The sequence below is a fragment of the Oncorhynchus kisutch genome, linkage group LG13 (assembly GCF_002021735.2).
Source record: "Oncorhynchus kisutch isolate 150728-3 linkage group LG13, Okis_V2, whole genome shotgun sequence".
NCBI lineage: Eukaryota > Metazoa > Chordata > Actinopteri > Salmoniformes > Salmonidae > Oncorhynchus > Oncorhynchus kisutch.
In genome coordinates, this window is record NC_034186.2 from 66721878 (window position 1) to 66739418 (window position 17541).

At 43.7% G+C, this 17541-nt stretch overlaps 2 protein-coding genes across 3 annotated transcripts in view; both read right to left on the bottom strand.

Moving 5' to 3' along the window:
- Positions 1 to 1719: 1719 nt before the first annotated feature.
- Positions 1720 to 5582, bottom strand: fzd1 (frizzled class receptor 1). The gene has a single exon (XM_020505894.2). It carries the CDS (start codon positions 5219 to 5221, stop codon positions 3542 to 3544), a length of 1680 nt encoding a protein of 559 aa, XP_020361483.2. The 5' UTR covers positions 5222 to 5582; the 3' UTR covers positions 1720 to 3541.
- Positions 5583 to 8882: 3300 nt separating this feature from the next.
- LOC109901131 (cyclin-dependent kinase 14) overlaps positions 8883 to 17541 on the bottom strand; it is a 207512-nt gene continuing 198853 nt past the window's right edge. For both annotated transcript variants that reach the window (XM_031787048.1, XM_031787049.1), the window contains one exon: positions 8883 to 12248. The gene's annotated coding sequence lies outside the window, so the exon portion shown is untranslated. The remainder of the gene's footprint in view (positions 12249 to 17541) is intronic.

The window sequence follows — 17541 nt, forward strand, 5'->3', positions numbered from 1 at the left end:
AATTATTCCAGTATTTTCCAAAACTAGGACATGTCACTGAGCTCTCTGCATTATGAATAAATATCATTACATCCATCGTGTGGCAACATTAACACGATAGCCTTCTTAAAATGTCCAAGGCAACTTGTGTGACTGGGCCATAAATGCATGTTGATGCTGAGGTTTAGGTTTATATTGTGTCTCTATACTCTCTCTCCTGCCCTCCTCCAGCTCCCAGCATTCCAGGCCAGAGTAGAGTAGGCCTAAAGTCTGACCACAGAGCAGCAGAGAGGAGAGGGACTGAGACTGAGGGCCTGGGCTGCTGGCTGTAAAAGCACTTCCTGACAAACCAGTAGCAAGCCAGGCATCAGGAAGACACACTGACAGGGAGGGAGGCAGACAGAGTGAGACCTAGCATACACATATTATGTGTCATAAATGGCACCCTATTCCCTATGGGCCCGGGTCAGCTAAGTCAAATCAATAAGGGCTTGAAATTAAGGCATGTACTGTACGTCCATAGAGGTCGGTCAGTGGTACTCTTATAGGAGGAAAACATAGCCCATGTTACTATGAATCCAGAGACTAGAAGTGACTACCATTCAGCTAAATGACCTGAAGGTTGCTTAGGCACTGCATTGAATCAAGTCCTCAACTCTGTGCCAAGCACTTACAACATCTCACTGATACAGCGAAAATGGGGAGTGTTCTTCAGCACACCTGCTAACCTGTCTGAGACTAAGGGCTCGGTTTCATCCGCAGCTCAGAATATCTACGTTGTAGTGCAATTCACATTTAAAGGTCATTTCCGATTGAGCCAACGTATCGTTTACCATGAATGCAGAGTCTCCGCGACCTTGGGAACATTGCTTTTAATTATCACCCGTGCTATAAAGCAGATCTTCAGCGCAGCGGATTGAACTGTGCTTATGCATAAACTACTGGACATGAGCCATATATATAGTTCACATTAAGTTATGATCAGTTTAGCCACAAACTATACAGCCACAGACTTCAGAGAAGCTTGGACACAATAGATACAAGAGTGAACAGAGCAACAAAATTAAAGACAACAACAAACCTACCCTAAACAATGGCTGTATGAAAGTTGAGTAGCTGACCTACGTATGTGACTGCCAGACATGGGACACAAGCAATTTTAAGTGCAAAGCAACAATGCCCCTACACATGCAAGGCCTCTGAGCGTTCACAGTGCATACCAACCATTCACAAGATTCCCATCCACCTCATTTAGCCTAACCAGAGAGCTGCATTTGATTAACATCCACCCGGGATAAGGAAGTAATTTTTCAAACCAGACTTCACAGTTGGCTATAACCACTGAGATAAAACTCATGTTCGCTGTTGAGCTTTTCCAGCTGTAAAAATGATTGCTATTACCATGTTGTTACAAACTGAATACTATATAGAGTCGATGAAGCAGAATTGTTACACTCCAAATCTTAAACTACATTTTAGGCAGGTACCCTAGCGGTTAAGAGCATTGGGCCAAGAACCGAAAGGTCGCTGGTTCTAAACCCCTAGCCGACTAGTTGAAAAATATGTTGATGTGCCCTTGAGCAAGGCACTTAACCCTAATTGCTCCTGGAAGTCGTTCTGAATAATACCACCTGCTAAATTACTCAAATGTAAATGTACACTAGGCTAACAGCATGATTCAATCCATCATCTCTGGTATATAACACATGAAAATAATAGATATTTCAAATCAACATGACAGTTGGTGCAAAGGTGGGATTTTTTATTCTTTAAAGTAATCAGTGTGGATATAAAGAAATGTTTCTCTAAATATGTTTTTAATAACAAACAAATGCAGAATACCAGAATGAAACATAATAGATGTGAAAGGCATGAACATGTTGTTTAATAGAGAGCCATCGATGCATTTAGGGTAAAATAACTTTCATGCATTTGACAAGAACATAACAGAAGAAGCGTGAGGTGGGGACAGATCACGGTGTCTAGCTTTATAAAGCCTAAAGACAGCTGCTCATCCTGCATGGTTAGCACCGACACACACGCACACACACACGAGCATGTGTGCACACACAAACACACATTTAACCAGGAGAAATGACTCAGGGGTGAAAGGGGACTGTTCAAAGCTGCCACCTGGGCCCATTGTAAAAAAATACAGCCACATTTAGCCAACAATTACCTTCTGGGGAATAATAATTTTCTGACTCTGATTACCTGTAGGTCTGAAAATTACAAAACGCACTGTCCTATCTCCTTCAATTATTCATTTGTTTTCAGTTTTTATAAGCCAATTATACAGCCGGCTGTAGAGTAGGCTACTGCGTATTTCAACTTGTTCATTAGTGAAGTATTGCTATTTCAGCTGTCTGTATGTCTGTAAGAAAGCATTAGGGGGTGCAGCTGATGTGTTATGTAGCCCACCTCTGAGTCGGAGCTGTCTCTGTCCAGCATTCTGTATTCCCCTAGCCTGGTCCAAGACCTGATTGTGCTGTCCTGCCTACTCCTATGGTTCTTCGGGGGTTGGCAAGACAGCACAAACAGATCTGGGACCAGGCTAGTATTCCCCTCAAAGTGCTCAAAAAGGTAAACAAAGCCACAAACAACGTGTGTCTGTTCTGTGTTCATAGGCAGCAGGGCTATGTGAAACACATAAACAAAATGTTGAAAAGATCCTGCAAATGGTTTACTTTCATTCTATTACAATATTGTGTCAACAAAAGACGGCTTTTAACTTTGGTGCAACTATTCGGGCTTTATTTTGGGCTAAATGTTCTCATTCTGGCTCATTCTCGTTCAGGTTATGAAAACATTTGTATGTGGAGGATTCATGTCATGTAGGCCACACAGTACATGTGCACACAATCCCAAACCTATACCTACTTTCTTGTTATAAAAATGCTGACTGTACTTTTAACCGTCAAAACCAAGGCATTTAGAAATATGTTGAACACATAATCCCAAACCTATACCTTGTTTTAAAATACATGTTGATCATATTTTTAACATTCAAATCCCAGGCATTTAGAAATATGTTGAATAGAAGAGAACAGTTGGACAGAAAGAACAACAGTATAAATGGGGGATAAGGACCCACGAGGAAGCAATTGTTTTTCACGGGACTCTGCTGCTTAGAATAGAAACAATGTTCCGAGCCAGTCTACTGATCAAAGACAGCTACAACCCTCTCCCAACAGTGACCAAGCCAACTCAGGTCCTAAGACAACCACATCCTTAATGCTAAATGCTCAGTTAGCTGGCTCTTTATCACTTAGGTCAATTTTCATTATGCCCAAAGTGTGTCAAATAAATGTTGGTTTTAATAGAGGAAAACACTAAAAAAGAGAATTTTGATCTTTAAATACAAATATATACTTACAAAAATCTCACAAAATGTTTTATGTACAATAGAAACATCATGTACCAATGAGTGTCTCTGCATGGCAATTAAGTCCAAAAACGATTATCATTCATTCAGTCTGTAAATAAACACATTTTTTGTGTGTGTGGGGGACACCCATCAGTGGCTAAAGTACATCCAGAGGTCTCACCCCACTCAGACCATTCACACTGTGGTCTCTCCCTGTCTGTTGTTAGCCAGTCTCGTATAAAACCTCTTCCAGGAGTTGAGGGTCTTCCCAGACCAGATCCAGAACCCGGACGTTATCCCCACGATCAGAGTCATGAGGTACTTGATCATGAAGACGGTGAAGTCGGGGCTCATGTTGGGGTGTGGGTGGGCCGGACAGGGCACGGCGTACGTCTTACACGTCTGGCTGATCCACGTCCTCTCCCACTGCTCCCGGAAGGCCTGCTCGTAGAAGTAGCAGGCGATGACGATGGTGGCGGGGACGGTGTAGAGCACGCTGAAGATCCCTATCCTCACCATCAGCTTCTCCAGCTTCTCCGTCTTGGTGCCGTCGTGCTTCATGATGGTTCTGATCCGGAACAGAGACACGAAGCCGGCCAGGAGGAACGAGGTGCCGATGAAGAGGTAGACAAAGAGCGGCGCTAGGACGAAGCCTCGGAGAGCGTCCACACTGTTGATGCCCACGAAGCACACGCCGCTAAGGACATCCCCATCCACCTGGCCCACCGCCAGGATAGTGATGGTCTTAATGGCGGGCACAGCCCACGCCGCCAGGTGGAAGTACTGCGAGTTGGCCTCGATGGCTTCGTGACCCCACTTCATCCCTGCTGCCAGGAACCAGGTGAGGGCCAGGATGACCCACCAGATGGAGCTGGCCATGCTGAAAAAATACAACATCATGAAGAGGATGGTACAACCCTCCTTTTTGGTACCCTGCACCACAGTCCTAATGTCGTTGTCAAACCTGTCATTGCAAACCACCTTGTCCTCAAGGAGAAATCCAGCTATGTAGGCAATGGATACCATGGTGTAGCAACCGGATAGGAAGATAATAGGACGCTCAGGGTAGCTGAAGCGCTTCATGTCCACCAGATAGGTTAGAACGGTAAATAACGTGGATGCACAACATAACACGGACCAGATTACTATCCATATCCTGGCGAATTTTAACTCTTCCTCGCTGAAGTACATCATTCCGTTAGATTTCTTTGGCTCGCACGGTGCGCCACAGTCATCCTCACCGAGAAAACGGTAATTCAAATAAGTGGGTACTTTCAGAGAAGCCGGGCACTTGAACTGTCCTTTTACAATCGCAGTATCGTGCGGAGGCTCCGTTACATCAGGGGTGGGGTTGACCGGTGTGTTTTGACCCGACATATTCTGCCCGACGCACAGCTCGCCCGCTCCGTGAACCGGGAAAGACTCGCAAGCGAGGCTGACCGGCCACTGAAAACCGAATTTGTTCATGAGCGCCTCACAGCCCTGTCTCGCCCTCTCGCACAGTGACCTGCACGGGGGAAGCGCCTGCTCAAGCACCGTGCACACAGGCGCATACATGGAGCAGAGGAAAAACTTTAAATCAGGAGAACACTGAACTTTCACAAGCGGGTAAAACTGGTGTACCTCGAGCCCTGCTTCCTCCTGGTTTGTGTGTCCTAGTAAATTTGGCATGATGGTCTCGTTGTATGCGATGTCTGTACAAAGTGGAATAGAAATCGGCTGGCAAAAACCGTGCTCCGGAATAGACATTCCCCGGTCGCCATACTGTCCATTTGCCCTTATAGATCCTAAACTGATCAATAAAAACACCTGCAAAAATATACACAGTACTCTGTTGTAATCCATTGCGAAAGCATTACGCACGGCCACAGACATACTTTCTTTGCTGTTTCTTCCAAAACTAGCTAGCTCGCCAGCTAGCGAGCCACTACTTCCCCGCTCCCTTTCGGTGTTCGATTTTTCTTTCCTTGTAAATGTAACATTACTCCCTTCCAGCGTAACTTTAGGCTGTTTTCGCTTCTCCCCGCCGTTGCGCAGAGATGTTGAAGATCCCCCAAAATCGAAAAATATCGCTGACAGAATTTGGAGAAGAAAATCCAACCTACTATACACAACACTCAGGTCCGGACTCCGCAATGTTCTTCTGCTACTCTTGCTGCGCGACAAACGAGATAGCCTCTCTCTGCTCTGCGCTGTTGAAACCTGTTTCCAGGCGCCCTGCTGTCTCAGTGAGCCGTCTCTCTCTCCTCCATATGGAAAAAAGGGTTGGACTAACAGATGGCATGGTTTAGGGATCGTCTACAATTGTTCATCTTGTGCATGGCTGATGAGTTTCAATGTCTTAGTTCTATAGCCGAAACAATATCACATATTTAAAATAAGAATTATGCCCTTATAAATAGGCCTATGATACTTCTGAAAGCCACATCTAGGACTACTGATGGAAAAGGAAAAACTATTTTACAAATCTGACAGAAGGCCTACCGTTTATATGAGCAAAATTAACTTCTATGTTCATTAAAACTGTGAGGTATTGACTCAGAGATATCATATTAGACCTCGTCAAATAGCCTACTATTGTAACAGTCCAGACTCCCTTGATATTATCATCCAGTAAAACTGTGTGTGACTGTAAAACACACTAAATAAATGCCATGCGCGTTACATATTACAAGTGAGTATAGCCTAAATGGGTCTTTTAGAGAGGGAAGAACAACCAGCATCATTTTAATCAGTCTCCCCTTTCAACCATAATGTCGTCTCCACCGTTAGGCCCTAGGGACAGGGATGAAAGTGGTTTGTCACCATGAGCCTTTGGGATCAGAGGGGTTTCAAACCCATCTCACACAGTGGTGCACGCAGAGGGAACAGTGGGAGGGAGAGACCCTGTGTAGAGGAGAACAGGAAGGAAACCGTGAGAGAGAAAGAGAGAGAGAGAGAGAGACCCTGTGTAGAGGAGAACAGGAAGGAAACCGTGAGAGAGAAAGAGAGAGAGAGAGAGAGACCCTGTGTAGAGGAGAACAGGAAGGAAACCGTGAGAGAGAAAGAGAGAGAGAGAGAGACCCTGTGTAGAGGAGAACAGGAAGGAAACCGTGAGAGAGAAAGAGAGAGAGAGACCCTGTGTAGAGGAGAACAGGAAGGAAACCGTGAGAGAGAAAGAGAGAGAGAGAGAGAGACCCTGTGTAGAGGAGAACAGGAAGGAAACCGTGAGAGAGAAAGAGAGAGAGAGAGAGAGAGAGACCCTGTGTAGAGGAGAACAGGAAGGAAACCGTGAGAGAGAAAGAGAGAGAGAGAGAGAGAGAGACCCTGTGTAGAGGAGAACAGGAAGGAAACCGTGAGAGAGAAAGAGAGAGAGAGAGAGAGAGACCCTGTGTAGAGGAGAACAGGAAGGAAACCGTGAGAGAGAAAGAGAGAGAGAGACCCTGTGTAGAGGAGAACAGGAAGGAAACCGTGAGAGAGAAAGAGAGAGAGAGAGAGAGACCCTGTGTAGAGGAGAACAGGAAGGAAACCGTGAGAGAGAAAGAGAGAGAGCGAGAGAGAGACCCTGTGTAGAGGAGAACAGGAAGGAAACCGTGAGAGAGAAAGAGAGAGAGAGAGAGCGTGAGAGAGACCCTGTGTAGAGGAGAACAGGAAGGAAACCGTGAGAGAGAAAGAGAGAGAGAGAGAGAGAGACCCTGTGTAGAGGAGAACAGGAAGGAAACCGTGAGAGAGAAAGAGAGAGAGAGAGAGAGAGACCCTGTGTAGAGGAGAACAGGAAGGAAACCGTGAGAGAGAAAGAGAGAGAGAGAGAGAGAGACCCTGTGTAGAGGAGAACAGGAAGGAAACCGTGAGAGAGAAAGAGAGAGAGAGAGAGAGAGACCCTGTGTAGAGGAGAACAGGAAGGAAACCGTGAGAGAGAAAGAGAGAGAGAGAGAGAGAGACCCTGTGTAGAGGAGAACAGGAAGGAAACCGTGAGAGAGAGAGAGAGAGAGACCCTGTGTAGAGGAGAACAGGAAGGAAGGGAGATACTCCACTACAGTGAGCTTAACAGGGCTGTCCTGCCCCCCCCCCCCCCCCCCCCCTTGACTTTTAGGGAGTCTATTATCTCTCATTTGTCATCAACTGTACTGTACTGTACCTTACTGTTCACCAGAGATATATTAGATAATGTAAAACTGTTTAATGTACAAAAACAGTATCATAACAACATAAATAATAATCAAATCAACTACTATTGCAACCATCAACAACACTATGACCAGTTATAGTGCATCAATAATATGATTAGTCCAAGTGATGTGCATCAAAACGTATTTCTAGTTATCAACCTGTCACAGAGCACTATCTATTGAGAATTCAAAACATCATGGCTCACTAGCTGAGGTCAAGCAAATACAGAGGATCCCTAATGTTAATCAGTCACCCAGGCATTCTGACTGGTTAGGAGGCATGTCTGTCAGTGGGATGTAGAAGGAGTCAATAAGTATGTAATATATCCTGACAGAAGAATGCAGTGAGATTTGGTTCTTCAAGCTACACCCTGCCAAGAGAGACACACAAACTCAAAATGACTTATGTTACTAAATGTCTTGTTTTAGGACTGGGTGTCTAGCCAAGTCTATTCAGTTTGAAATACAGTTGTCCAGAGCAATCAACATTACAAAGTTAAAACCTTGAGTCAGATTTGACCTTCATGCAGTTGATATATGATCCAACATTAAAGAGATAAACTGGAATTAACTATTGGAAATTTATTTTTTGGTGGGGAATTTTTTGGTGCAAAACCGTTTCAGATTCATTTATGACCACATGCAATAAATAACCACAGAACAGAATAGAATGACTTCATGTTTTTCCAAAGAAACTTAAAAATGTTATGAACATAACATTCTTACAGCAAGCATTGTGTTGTTGCAGTTTCCATGTATTTTTCTCCTACCTATCTGTCACAGTCATTATGACCTGGGGGCTGTTTGTTTTCATGTTATAAATTATATTTGTTTGAGGACCAGCAGGCTTGAAAACTGTACTCATAACTGAAGTTACATACTTGTTCATATATGCATCCCAAATGGCACCCTATTCCCTATATAGTGCACTACATTTAACCAGAGCCAATAGGGATGCAATTTGGGATGCAGACTTGGAGATGTTGTTGACCTATTGGTATGGTTTGAATCAGAGACATAACACCTTGGTGGGTGTCCAGAAAAAACACTGTTGTGGTACAATACAATCAGGCCAGCTCAGCTCACATCAAACAGGGACTGGTAATACAGGATAAATCACTAGAAACTGTCGCTGGTACAGTTGAGGAAATGATGCCTTAAAAAAAAAACTAAGTACGGTACTTATATCAATTCCAGGGATAACTAATTTCAGGAAGTAGCTAACTATGTAAATACTGATGAATAGGAGGACAAAGGCAACCAATATCCACACTAGCATGACCACATTAGAATGGAGTTGTGGTAGAATTAGTATGAAAGAATGTATGTAAGTATGTAATACATGACCTAACAACAGCTGTTTTGCATTGGTAGCTGAACACAGTTTGAAGCATTAATAAACTTTATTTATTTCAGGTAAACCAACAATAAACAACATTTACAGAAGGACATTACATCTTCCATAATAACATTACATACAGGTCGTAACAAATAGGTAATGCAACAGCTATTCTACTATTATATCCTAAGTTTCAGTTTATAAAGTGACCGGTAACAGTTCTTCTATGTCCGAAACCACTTGTGAAAAATGATGTATTTTCAGAGCATTATACAAAAAAAGAAAAAATAGAAACGCAAGAGAAGCTTTTTTTTGTACTGTAAAACCCAGATTCAGTGTTGAGTACAGCGGGGGTTGCATGTCTGGTTCCAAAACGCCTTTCCCAACATATACTGTACGTCTACGCAGTTAAGAAACTGACAAGGCCAAAAAATATACTGTATGTGTATATATCCATATATATTTAATACGAATCCTCTCTTTTATGGCGCAAAGGAGACACGCGTGACCCTGTATGTACGCAAACATAGTACAAGCGTCACTATTAAATTTTACACAAGGCGTTTCACCTCCCCTTTTATATACAGCCTAGTGAGACAGTTTATAACAAAGGATACAAAATGATTAAATATTGACATGTATCTCGAAATATGACTAGTATAGCAGTATGACCAGTATAGCAAACAGATCCATCTTAAGCCATTCCCCAATTCAGATTTGAATGGTGTATTTGTAAATGCATTTTATTAAACATCTGGAAGTTAACTTTACAAGCAAGAACCAATGGTAACATTAAAATGCTAGTAGGCCCCATTAAAATGTTAATAATTTCGACCACCACAGTGCTCAATGTGCAATTTCACCACTTCTTTCCCAAGATTTCCCTTCATAGAGAAATGCTTTTTGTTCCCAAAGGAGAAAAAAAGAGCTTTCAGGAACTCCACCCACACAGGCAGGCAGGTAGTCCAAAACATATACAGTATTTTCATGTTTATGTGATGTCGCAGGCAGGAGGCAAAGGAAGAAACTTCTGGGACACAAAGGCACAAACTAAAAAGGGGGGGGAAAGAAAAGTATCAACAATAATGATTCAGCTGCTAATACCTCCTGTATCCCATAAAGCCATGCAAGGCCGAGCAGAGCAAGCTGGGCGATCTATCTCAGCAGAGCTCTCAGGTATTTACCCTCCTCTATCACGCTGCTTTAGTCACATGAAGACGCCACTCTACTCTCCACCCTTCCTCACCGTCTTCACTACCACAACACAGAATCACTTGCCCCACCAGGAATGACACTGAAGTTCAATGAAATCACTTCAAGTATTTGTAGAAGTTCTCCTTAAAAAGTCTCAATGGGGTTGGAAACTGGGGTCTGTTGGCCTATACTATGGTTGACAAGGCAGGGCACTGATATTTCTAGTCTCTGCAGGCAAGGGCATGTGATTAAGGACAACACAGGTTCAAAAAGTGACATTTTTAATAAGCTGGAATGTACAGTAGGGCAAGTAGATTAAAAAAGTGCATTCTGAAAAAGCTAATGACACAAGTCGTCACTATCACTGTGTTTCTCTGTCGTTGCCTCGAGTGCTCTATACCACACCAAACACCACTAGAGATGGTGGGACAATTAAAGCTGTAACACAACATGGACTTGGCCATATGGCGAACTATGTCAAAGCCTTCTACAAGACTCTTTTCATTTTAGCATGTCCTCCTCCTCCTCCCTCTATGATAGACTAGCAGGTGAGGCAGGGGTGGAGAGGGACTGTGTGTGGCCAAGTGTCTACAGTATAATACCTGTGACTGTCTCTCATGTATTCTCATGTGTGTGTGTTAGTGTGTGTGTGAGTGCACACACACTTCTTTCTAAGGGTGTCAGAGTGGATTAAGAAAACTAATCTCTCCTGATCGTCAGTGTGTGTCCATGATATCTCACTCAGAACTCTCCTCCCCCTCTACTTGTGAACAGTACAGGCCCATTCAGATTAGTGGTAGATTTCAAATCAATCCATAAAACAGGAACCCATATTCTCCATGTTACTGGTCATTGCTATATTACCTAGCTCACACATGACTAATATGAGCAGGTATTTTTATACAAAACAACACCCAGATGTAAATCGAACACAAAGAGATCTTTGTACCAGCCAATGAAACAAAACTATTTGTTAAATCAATATCACACGATATCAAAAAAAGTGCTCCTAGTAATTGTATTGACGTGATAGCTGAGACAAACAGCCAATGACGTAATCGTCTAAAAAACATTTGTGATGACGTCTGATATACAGTACATTACTGGACGGTGACGGTTCAAAGGACGTGGAGGAGAAGAGGATTGTCACGGGTCGAAGTAACCAAGAGATCAAAATCCCACTGAGCCTATTGCCATTGTGTTTTACCATCTAGATACAGTGCACAACAAGATAACAGTACCTCATGGCCTACATGGAAGCACCAATGAAGGGTATTGCCCATGTTTGATGCACATGCAATCACACAGATATAACACACCCACATACACTTGAGACGAACCACAGCGAATGTACCATATAACGTGTGACTCTTCACGATGTCATCGACGCTCATTGCTTTGTGTGTATGCATCATCTCCAGCAGAGACTAACGGATTATTATCACCAGTATCACTATTACAGTATTACTACCATTGCTCTTATGATTATTATTATTATTTGATGCCATTTGACCCTGGCCTGACAGTTACAGAGGAGGAACAGTTCAAAGTTAAAGAGAAACATTACCACCGCTTGTCATTCTCAGTTCAAGTTTCTGAGTGTGAGTGAAACTGTCCAGTGGGTGTGTATCTGTGTGTGTGTACGTGTGTGTGTGTACGTGTGAGTTTGTGCATGCGTGCGTGAATACATGCAAGTGCAGCATGTTTGTGAAAGAATGTAAGCTTTCTTGGAGTCCGTGATATATTTTCTAAATATGAGTATACTGTACACACAAATATACATTCTCAAATAGGTAGTTAGAAACACAAGCCACAGTATGTATCAATAGTATTGTAAAGTCCCTTGATGATTAAGGGTATTGTAAATGTGTCAACGATATATGAGTATCATAACATTATAAAAGTCAACAAAAATGGCAAATTATAAAATTGAAATTGGAGGTGTCACCCACCAAAATGTACGCACGCGCACGCGCGCACACACACGCACACACACGCACACACACACACACGCACACACACACACACACACACACACACACACACACACACACACACACACACACACACACACACACACACACACACACACACACACACACACACACACACACAGTTGGAAAGGTAATAAGTTAAAGAAACAGAAGAGGGAATGTGATCCCGGTGGTTCCTCCATCTCAGTGTCTTTGTCCTTCTCTCTTGGACTGACCACAGCAGCAATCTGAAAAACACACACACACAAACACTTTAGTTAATCTGCCAACTGGAAATGAACTAACCACAACTACCTTATTTCTGAACGACCCCTTAGGAGAGAAGTAATAGAGACGGAGAGAGAGAAATAACCCAGTAGACCTGGCTGGCTTGGAGCGCTCCTCTAATCCCCTTCTTTCTTTCTAGTGACCATACTGCAATAATAAATAATGCATGTCTCTCCCTGTGTCCCCCCCCCCTCTCTCACTCTTTCCCCCCTCTTTCTCTTTCTGTCTCCCGCTCAGCCTTTGGAAGTCCATTCCCAGTGGATGTGAGGCAGTCTATGCCAGGAATCTGAAGTCTTGGATGGACGCCTCCTTTATCTGCTGCTCATACAGCGCTCTGACTCAAAAACACATACAGGCGGTGTAGGAATGTGTGTGTGTTAGTGTTTGTGGGTGCGGGTGCGCGCGCGCGTGTGTGTGTGTGTGTGTGCGCGTGTGTGTGTGTTTGTGTGTGAGAGAGAGGGGTAAGAGGGAGAAAGAGAAGTAGCGAGAAGATGAGCTTGACTTCAGGTTGCATGGTTTAAAGCAGGGATAGAGTATGGAGTCTTGTTTAGGTCAAAAAGGACACCGCGAGATGAACGGAGTGGACATAGGACAGAAACAGAGAAAAGGGGATAAACAGACAGAGAGAGAAAAGGAGAGAGGATGTGAGGCTGAGAAGTTCAAGGTCACAGAAGCACTCAGTCTCTCTCCCGTTCATCTCTCTCTTTCTCTGCCTCAGGGTGAGTTATTGGATGGCAGGTCGTGAGGCCCACACAGAGGGATCTCTGTCTCCTCCCTCTCTCCTTTTGCTCTCCTCCCTACAGTGTCATATACTCTTTAAGTCAACAATGAAATGTGTTGTTTTTGAGGTCTGATTTATGGGATGAAAAAGTACTAAAGATGAGTGTGTGTGTGTGTCGGGGGTTCCGCTTAAGGAACCAGATGGGTAGGATTTGTAGGGTGTGGCCATGTCCAATAGGGCCAGCTGTTGTCTGTCATACAATGGTAAATAGACAGAACTTCCCCCCCACACACACACAATGACATCATTAAGAAGGGACAGTGCTTAGTGCTGGGTGGTGGGATATTTAACAATGGAGAGAGAGATCGAGAGAGAGAATAAGGGGTGACTACTAAAAAAAAAACACAAGCTAACCTCTCTCTCTCTGATCACCCTTCCCCCTCCACTCGCCCACACCCGCGTTTGTAGCCTGCTCCCCCTTTTCTCCCCAATCCCACTCCCCCCTCTCCCCCCACATCCCAGTCTCTCTGAGGCCATGTTCAAATATCAGCACAGTTCTTCTCTAGATGTTCATCGGGCAGCCAGTGAGTCTTGCAGTGAGCGGGTCGCTCCCCAGACAATCCCTTCCTCAACACACACACCTTTCATCCCTTATATCTGCCTGATCAAAGAGCCTGTCACTACCGTGAAGCAGCAGGTCTGGAAATACTAATAACCCCAGATGAACACCTCAGAGAATGGAGACAAACCCCTCAGGTGTTGCAGAATACTAACACACTTCAAATAAGCCTAAGTAGCATATAAACACCATGGACATAATCATGTAGACAAAAAACACAGAGGGGTTTTAAAACGGTCAAATATTTCAAATAGGCCTTAACTACCTTATCAATAAGTACATTTACATGCACACTAATAAGATGATATTAAACTGACTTTGGCAGTAGGCAGATTATGCATTCGTCATGTAAACACCTTGCTCTGCTTAGCTTAATCGGCGTAAGGTCAAAATCATAGTAAGCATACGCCGATTAAAACACCTGGTGTTCTGAGCAATCCTTTGAATGATTAGGACATGTAAACAAACGTTCCCTATGGTGTATTAGATCTGGGCACCAGCCGAGAGCCTCCCCCTTTAGTACGAGTCAGTTTGGAACAACTGAATGTATGTGACTTAGAAGTGGTTTTCACATACAAACTTTTTATGTCCCAACTCAGAATCAAATATGCTTCCCAAAAAGAAGATGGTCGCTGTGGTAAAACCTTGATTTTCTGCATTTATCAGAGTGCCATCAGGAAGCCTGATTTCAGATGTGTCCATGTAAACAGGATTATTAGGGAAATCGGTCTCCTTGCAAAGCATGTAAACGTTTTAATCAAACTATTATATTAATCTGACGATCCACAATAATCGCATTACTGTGTGCATATAACCACACTCAATTACATTTTTACAGGTCTCTTTAACAAACAGGATTTGGTTCTAAATTCTACAGATGATTATCAATCCAAAACACCCTGAATTAACAGGAGTTGTCTACATTGGTAGTCAGGCAAGCTTGACTGAGGAAACCTGACACCCTCTGCCGACCATCCCTCCAGAGATCACGCCCTCTGACCCCTAACCCCCACAGCGGTCCCGTCATGTCTGATCCCGGGGTAATGAGGTGCGTCAGCCCGCCATTAAAAATCACTCACACAACACCCTCAGCTGAGACATCCCTGATGCTTTAACAAACTGTGTGTGGGTATGTAGGTGTGTGTGTTAGTGAATTGAGGATTTGGAGTGATTTTAATTAAGACAAATCATTTTCCATTTCTTTTAAGCACAGGTTTAATTAAAAAACCCAAAGGTTCCCTACTGGATGTAGACTGGACTTAAACGTTTCCAGCCATTAGAATGACAGGAATGCTGTGTTATGGCTACTGCTGTGTTGGGTTGCCATGGCTACTGCAGACTTCACTGGTCTTACATGAGCAGCCGTTTCCAGCGTACTAGTAACAATAATTAATCATTTAGAATGCCTAAATCATCTAAATTATACACTCTCTGTCTCTCTCGCACACACACACACACACACACACACACACACACACACACACACACACACACACACACACACACACACACACACACACACACACACACACACACACACACACACACACACACACACACACACACACACACACACACACACACATACACACATACACACACACGCGCACGCACAGACAGTCAAATCATCCCAGAGTCGTGGGTACCATAACAGAAATCTCCTGACCTGTTTGCTTAGAGGAATACCCTTTACATGTACATGTATGTAACAAGACATGGAGCTTGTCTGTAGTGGTTTTTCTGGTAGGGTTCCAGCCATGGTTTATCACTAATAAAAACAGTATGAGTACCAGAGCCAGTCAGGCAGGGCAGCCTAATGTTTACCAGTCTATAGTCCTATAGCCTGTCTCAGTACTACACTCCCTTCATTAAAACAGCACTCTACATATACATACACCCCTGCCTTCCAGGCTAAACATAACTAGGCCTAATGAATATGAAAGAGAGAGAGAGAGAGAGAGAGACAGAGAGAGAGAGAGAGAGAGAGAGAGAGAGAAAGAGAGAGAGAAAGAGAGAGAGAGAGAGAGAGAAACACACACATACACATACATTGATGTTTATCTAACCTTGTGGGGACACAATTTATTCCCATTCAAAATCCTATTTTCCTTAACCCCTAACACTAAACCTAGCCCTAAACATAACCCTAAACCTAGCCCTAAACATAACCCTAAACCTAACACTAAACCTAGCCCTAAACATAACCCTAAACCTAGCCCTAAACCTAGCCCTAAACATAACCCTAAACCTAACCCTAAACCTAGCCCTAAACATAACCCTAAACCTAGCCCTAAACATAACCCTAAACCTAGCCCTAAACATAACCCTAAACGTAACCCTAATCCAATTCTAACCCTAACCAACTAGAAATGTACTTTTTCCTTGTGGGGACTTACAAAATGTCACCAGTTGGTCAGATTTCTTTTAGTTTACTACTGTTGTGGGGACTTCTGGTTAAACACACACACACACACACACATACACAGGTTTGTAGCAGGGGTTAACGGGTACAGGAAGCAGCCACTCCACCTTCAGGACCCGGCCGTCACATGACATGCAGATTCCAAAGGAGAATTGGCCGATGACCCACACGCTGGTGGGTATATGGGGAAGATGTTTAATTCCAGCACTGGCTTAAGGCACCCCTATCTCCCTACCTCAGAACAGACAGAGGCACCATGCATGGGCTAGCTAGCTGACTAGTGAGGATAACACAGCTACGCACAGCTGTCTCTGTTTCTCTCTCTTCTCTCTGGGCAGAGGGGTTAAGTTAACCAGTTCCTGTGTGTGTGAGGGGGTTGTGTGTGAAGGTGTGTGTGAAGGTGTGAGGCAATGGAGGTGAGGGGTTCTCTGTTGGTCTCCCCAGGAGAAGAGGGTCTATACACATGGATGTGTTTTCTATTTCCTCATGTCCTGGCACCACAATCCCACTGTTGAACGACTTCCATGTCGGCACTTCAAATACAGGCAGAGTAGCACGTACACTCTCTCTCTTGTCTCTCAGACATACACTGCATACAGTATATATATATATACACACACACACACACACACACACACACACACACACACACACACACACACACACACACACACACACACACACACACACACACACACACACACACACACACACACACACACACACACACACACACACACACACACACACACTATGGAGTAGTAAGTCAGAGCAGAGGTCTTAGCTTTCAGGCAGCACAGGTGCAAGTCATTATACACACATTCCTGGGTGCATTAAGAGTTGCGTCTGTGAGGCGCTGGGAAGCGGGGTGTTTACATAGCAAGTCATCTCTACAGCCTTGTTCTACACTACCTTGGATTTACAACTGCAACTCTTAACAGCACCACCTTCCAAACCACTATTACTGCAACTGCTACTCTTAACAGCACCACCCTCCAAACCACTATTACTGCAACTGCTACTTTTAACAGCACCACCCTCCAAACAACTATTACTGCAACTGCTACTCTTAACAGCAACACCTTCGGCTTGGCAACACAACGGCTTGGCTGGCTGAATAAAGAGATAAAAAACTGTAGGTCGAAGAAGAAACTACAGACAAATTCTATTCTGTTTTACACACATTTTTTGAATATGTCATTTTAAAATGCATAAGAATAAATAGGAGCTGTGGTGTGGGTGAATGATGTCTGATCCCCTTTGACGTTACCAGTGTGTATGTTGTGTGTCTGTGTTTGTGTGTCCATTGGATCTTCAACGGAAAGATCAGCCTCTAAAGCACTGCGCTCACTAAAGATCCCGCCAGTGTCAAACTATTTCTGGGGCGAGAGCGGAAAGCGGTTACTATATTCTCATCCCATAAATCGCTGTTGGTTTGAGTGGTGTATTTCTTGTCTGAGGCCTGGCTGATTTCCCCCTTGTGGGGTTTCT

Bases quoted from the DNA above. Each gene is read 5' to 3' on its own strand.
- fzd1 (XM_020505894.2), bottom strand. From the start codon at position 5,221: ATGTCTGTGGCCGTGCGTAATGCTTTCGCAATGGATTACAACAGAGTA.